Genomic DNA, 5,880 nt, shown 5'->3' with positions numbered 1-5,880 from the left:
TCCATGTGTGTGTTTTTTAAGCCAACACACTCCACAGATTCTTTCTTAGGTTTCTCTAAGTACATGTGTAACTCATGATCCCTTTGCAAACTAAATATTTTCAGTGGCAAGCTACCATCCATCCCCTTTAGCCTTCTCTCAGTGAAATCTAAATGGTTTCCTTTGAGACTAAAATAGAGTCAAGGAAATTCCAATTGCCAGACTGTTTTTGGCTTTGGAGTAATTTTGGTGAAAGCATCACCCGATGCATCGTTTTTGAACCGTCTGCGCACAAGTTCTGGAAAGGCGGCCTTGCCTTGTGGCGGTATTGCGTTGCTCTGATCTGAAGGTCCCAGTTGACTTGTTAAAAACGTCGTTGGTCCGTAGCTTGGAGCGGATTTAAAACACAAAACCCCGTCGCCTCTGGAAGAGCCACTTTCCCAGCCCCTCCTGGATCTTCTGTCTCTGTTGATACCTCTCTCACGGGGAGTGGTGAGCCACAATGAAAACGGCGGTACTCCTGACGCGTGCCTGAGTAAGGTAATGCTGATGCCATAGTCTTGTGTGTTGATACTTGACCAATCGCTTATTACTGTTCAAGGGATACTTCTGTCCCTCCTGAGTGAGAGATTTCATTAGTTAACATGAAGCCAGAGTCCACGAGAACTTGAAGATTCGATGTCTCACGTGGAAAGTTCCACAAGGCTTGTCCCGACTAGTCTGTTAACTCCTAGGAAGATTCTGCTTGGCTTGGCCATCTGGGGCAGGAGCCTTCCCGGGTCTGCGTATCAGGGACCGAGGAAGCCCTGCAGCCCCGCGAGGGAGCCCTAGCCAGAAGCAGCTTTGGACTGAGCAGTCCTCTTAGAGGCCGCGTCCTGTGCTGCGTCTGCCTTCGAGGAGGTCAGTCTTCTACTGTAAGACGCGTGGGATTAACTTGACCTCAAGATCAAAGGAGGAGAGAGGCAGGGCCGAAGTAGGCCACCTTACCGGCGTCCGCATAACCCACGCCGTCCTGGTTGATAAGGAGCACGTTTACCCTCACCCTTGGAAGTCCGCAGCTGTAGGACGAGGCTCCCTCAAGGCATGTGCCTGTAGGTTCTTCGCCATCAGGTGCTCCTCGTGATAACACTCGTCACCCCACCGCCCACGCTCAGGAGATGTGGCCACTTGGCACAAAGTACCTGGTGGTCAGGACCTTAGAAACAAGACCCCGTCCGCTGTCCACGGCAGACAACAACAGGATCCCGGCCAGCCTCTGCCTTAAAGAAAATCTTTATTAATCGTGTATGGTTCACAGATGTTCTTTAAAAAAGACCCCAACTTTCTAGAGAAGCACAGTCCTCATGAGTGGATTCATCTTTGCATCATGAGTCTTGGCTTTAAAAAATCAAAGTGGTACAATTTGTTTACACTATGATACTTTCTAAATAAACTCTTTAAAAAAAGTCTGGTCTTTCCTTAAATGTTACAGCAAAACAGATATAAAATAGACAATAAATTATAGTTTATATTTACAAAAAAGCTGTAAGTGCAGTTATAGATCATAAATGTGTTATTTAATCAGTTTAGTACGAAATTGGTTTCCGAGTACATGATCGTGAAAAAGACATTTAAAAAATATTCTCAGATTTAATCTGAGTCTTACTTTCTACAGGAGAAAACCGTGATTTCGGTTCCTAAACCGCATACCCATCCTAATCTCTTCCTAAGGCTGGGTGCCCTTCCTCAGCTCATCGCCTGTGCCGGTCTAACCCCAAGATGCGGGACGCTGTCCAGTAAGAGGCAAGGAACCGTTTTACCGACACAGATGAGGGCTGACATTCCTGACGTAAACGTGCTTTTTCAAAGAGCCGTCCCTCAGGGGAAGAGGTGTGGGCGTGTAGCTCGGTTAAAATGATGGCTTTAAAAAGACTTCTCATCCCCGGAGCCTCGCCTCAAAGTGGGATCACTTTAGTCTCTGTTTTTGGTCCTAGCAAAGAAAACAGCAAATGCTGGGGGGGGGGGGGCGGGGGGGTGGAAATGATATGGTTGAACTGAAATAAGGATATTTTCATATGGACAAAACGCCCGCACAAACATGTAACAGCACGACTGAGACAAAAGGCACTTGCGGGCTGCCCGGCTCCCTCCCGGGCTGTTGATCCCACGTGAGAAACCGACCTCCCTGGGATGAGAGCTCAACAGACACGTTCTTCCCCCGTTCCCGTGATCTGCAAAATCTACCTGTGAGCAGCTACTGAGCCAAGAAGAATTTTACTTTAAGATCATCTTCCCTATTTACTTACTAAAACCACAAAGAGCTTGATCTAAAGCAAAGTAATTTGGGTGGGTTTGGGGGGGGCAGAGGGGAACCTTCAAAGTTAGGTTTCTTCAGTCACCGGACTTCATGCTACAGACACTCAAACTCAGCTTCCTAGAGACCGACAACTACTCACGACATTTACTACGTGAGCAGGTTACGGACGAGGTCCTTTAAGATGTCTGTTAGGGCGGAAAGGCAGCAGCCAGCGCGAGATGGTGTCGGCGTCTTATCCCGCTTTCTCGGTGCTTCCGGGTGCCTTTTAAGGCAGATGTGATGCAGGAGTCCAAGGCAGTGCATGTGTCCCCAGCAGCTCGTCCTGAGTCAGTGGCACCCACAAGCTCTGACGACCATGTTCCTGTATTTCTTCAGGATGACGTTGGAGTTGTCATCAAAGTAAAGCACAGAGATGGCATTCAGTTTCGTTGGCGCACAGCACGGTTTGGGGACGTACTCGGGATTCATAAGGTGAACCTGTTTCAAACACAGAAGGAGGGGAGGTGTCGTTAGGAACCATACCTGGCCCGGGCCTACTCCCCAGTCACGTGGAGAGGCCAGCGCTCACCAGGGTCTGCACGATGGCGTGGTTGGTGGCGTTCATGTGCGCGTTGAGAGGGAAGGAGCATTCTCCATCACAGTAGTTGGCAGCGTAACCCTTGGGTGCAATGATCCAGTCCTGCAACAGAGAGAGTGATGTACACACACCCTTCGTATCACCTGTGCCCTCAGGAACCCTGCGAGAAGCTATCACTCACATGGGGCAGCTAAGGAGACAGACACAGCAGGTCGAGGTCACACTCGAGGGGCAAAGCGAGGCTGTGAACCCGGTCAGTCAGACTCTGGAGCCCTCGCTCCTTCCACAGGCCCGCAAGGCCCTGACCTGCTCCTGGCCCGCCTAGGCCTGGAGGCCTGCAGGGGGCTGGCTCCATGAACTTGGACCAAAGGAGCCTCTCCAGGAGCCCGGGTACTCCGTCACCGCAATGCCACCGCACATGGGAACGATCTTCCATCACTGGACGCCTAGAATTTGCGTCTTATTAACTAGCAGTGGCCTTCGGGAGGGAGGCAGAGCATCGGTGCGCTTCTAGTCTGGGCGAACTGGCATGTGGCCCTTGGAGAAGTTAACTGTTAGATGCTCTTCCAGCCCCTTCTCAAAGCACAGTGAACTCCTGTTTAAATGCCCAAAGCAATACAGGCCATGTGGACCCTGAGAGAATGAGAAGAGCACCGGGAAATGGGCTACTGATTTGGAGGGACAGGGTGCCTGTGCACCTGGAAAGGAGCCGGGGGGCTTCATGCACGAGTGGGCGGGCCTTTTGCCACCCCACTCCAAGACCCGGGCATCTGGAAGGGCTCCTAAGTACCTTCACAGGAGGAACCTTCTCAGCCCTCAAGTTCAAGGTCTTTGAGGATGGCTGCTGCCTCTAAGATAAGAAGAGACTGCCGAGAGAGGGCCCTCGTCCCCCTTGCTGTCCAGAGCACTCACCTGCCAGCCCAGGTCCTGGAAGCTCACGTAGAGCTCGTGCTTCCTGCAGGCTGTTTTCAGTTCACTGCTGTTGTAATCTGTTGGAGATCAGAAGATGCAACAGTTAACTGATTCATTCTTCGCTTACAAACTTACCCGGACAGTTAACCACGGGCCAGCCGTGCACAAGGCCCCCGCTAGACACAGCTGGGGCGCCCACAGTTCTGCAGCCTCCTCCCAGCTGCTCGGGTGTTTGACTTACTCCGTCTCGTCCACCCTGGGGTCACTGCCGGGCACACTGGCACACAACACGTCATTACTGACCTGAATGGACTCCTTTCAAGCAACAGATGTTTGTCGTGAACCCCCGTTGGACCAAGATGCCCCAAACACCCCGGGGCCCTGACTTGGAGGACATCGTATTCACAGGCAAGACACACCAGGCAGGTTCCGCTCGCTTTCTAAAACCGGGACTGTCCTGAAGCTGCGCAGGGGCCGGGAGGACAGCTGCTGGGCCAGGAGAGCCTCCTGAAGGGGGCACCCTGGAGCCAGGCCTGCCCGGGAGGCCGGGAGTGGGGACGGGGTGGGGCTGAAGTGCGCGCACCTGCTCTGTGTGTCAGGACCTGCTAGCCTGGCTTCATTAACCGACCGCTGGCAGGAGGACAAGGGTGCCCTGACTCATCTAGGCCAGACGGAGCGGCTTCTGTGTGACGCGCCCCCTGCGAGGTGCCACGGGAAACACGAGGATCCGTTAGGCAAGGCTTCTGGCCTCCAGCGACTCAGGGAACGGACGGGGTGCCGTGAGACGTGCAGAGCTCACGCCAGTACAAAACAGAATCTGAACGCCATGCGCAGGGGCTGGAGAGAAACCCCACCGGGAGTTCAGAGAAGGGACAGTTAAAGAGGGAGAGAGAGAGAGGAAGAGAGAGCAGTTCTGGTGGAATGAAGTTAAGGACACGTGAAGAGCTACCCAAACCATGGAATTTCCTGTGTGATAATCCAGCTCCTAGTGGGGCCCCGGAGAGCTCAGGATGGGGCTGCTCACCAGAAAGACCACCACGTGATCAGAGGTTGGGACGCGGGCCAGCCTGACCTCCAGGGAAGGGGGGAGGACTGGAGATGGAGTTCAAGTCGTGAGGCCCACGTGACAACTCTGGACACGGGGCTCGGGAGAGCCTGGGGTTGTTGGGTGAGCATGCCCGTGCGCGGGGAGGGCGGCCCGCCGGGTCCTCTGGGGAGAGGGCTGCCCCTCCTCTGTGTCCTTTCTAATCCAGCTGGAGTCCCAAGTGGGGCACTTTCCTGCGTCCTGTGAGTTGCTCCAGTGAATCAGCAGACCCGGGAGGGGGCGTTGCGGGAACCCCTGAATCTCACCGAGTGGGACAGAACCGCAGGTGGCATCCGCAGGGGGCCAAGCCGTTGACCTGGTGGCATCTGTGCTCCCCCCAGGCCGTCAGGATCAGGACGGAACTGGGCTGTAGGACCCCCAGTGGGCGTCGGGACGCAGGCAGGGACAGTTGCCGCTTCTGCCGGACGGAACCGAGGGGGCGTGGGGAAGGGCCTGGCCGACCCCCCGCCATCTCCGCAGTCTGGCCCTCACTTCCCTTGGGCAGAAGAGATTCTCAGGCGAGCGGGGCCGGGATGAGAAGGGCAGGGACCCCATCACGCCACAGGCGGGGCCGGGCAGCCACCAGGGAGGCGGCTGCACCTGGATCCCTGCAGCCCCAGCTCGGCCCAAGCCCCAGGGGTCCAGGCAGCCGGCCTGCTGTCCTTTCCAGCCCCAAGAGAGGAGGAGAGAGGAACAAAGGGGAGACTGGAGAGGGGAAGAAGCAGGAAAGAGACAGAGTCAGGGCGGCCTAAGAAACCAGGGGGCAGGGGAGGAGCATGAAGGCTTCTGCAGACGGCCGCCCGGGGCTGACCGCCTCCCCTGCCCCAGGCCACACCAGCTGCAGGCCCCAGGCTCGGCCAGGAAAACGCCAGGACAGCAGGAGCACAGAGCACGCTGTCCGCACAGCCCGGCTCTTCTGAGCTCAGGCTGCAGAGTCTTCCCAGAGGAAGCTTGTTTTTTAGAGGGAACAATTCGCTGCTCTCATTTCCCTTCCCTCCTAGAATGACAAGGGCAAGGGCAAAGGGCAGCTGT

At 55.1% G+C, this 5,880-nt stretch overlaps 1 protein-coding gene across 1 annotated transcript in view; it reads right to left on the bottom strand.

Annotated features, from left to right (window-relative positions):
• Positions 1 to 475: 475 nt before the first annotated feature.
• Positions 476 to 5,880, bottom strand: part of BMP6 (bone morphogenetic protein 6) — a 147,647-nt gene continuing 142,242 nt past the window's right edge. Inside the window, exons 6-8 of the mRNA XM_089918272.1 lie at positions 3,765 to 3,841; positions 2,844 to 2,954; positions 476 to 2,752 (exon numbers count right to left, since the gene is read on the bottom strand). Of these exons, the coding sequence (XP_089774398.1) occupies positions 2,603 to 2,752; positions 2,844 to 2,954; positions 3,765 to 3,841 (338 nt within the window). The 3' untranslated portion in view covers positions 476 to 2,602. The remainder of the gene's footprint in view (positions 2,753 to 2,843; positions 2,955 to 3,764; positions 3,842 to 5,880) is intronic.

Source organism: Delphinapterus leucas, chromosome 10 (assembly GCF_059928025.1).
Source record: "Delphinapterus leucas isolate spDelLeu-1000000601 "Yukka" chromosome 10, BTC_Dleu_Yukka2, whole genome shotgun sequence".
Lineage (NCBI taxonomy): Eukaryota > Metazoa > Chordata > Mammalia > Artiodactyla > Monodontidae > Delphinapterus > Delphinapterus leucas.
This window is presented reverse-complemented; position numbering and strand designations above follow the sequence as displayed.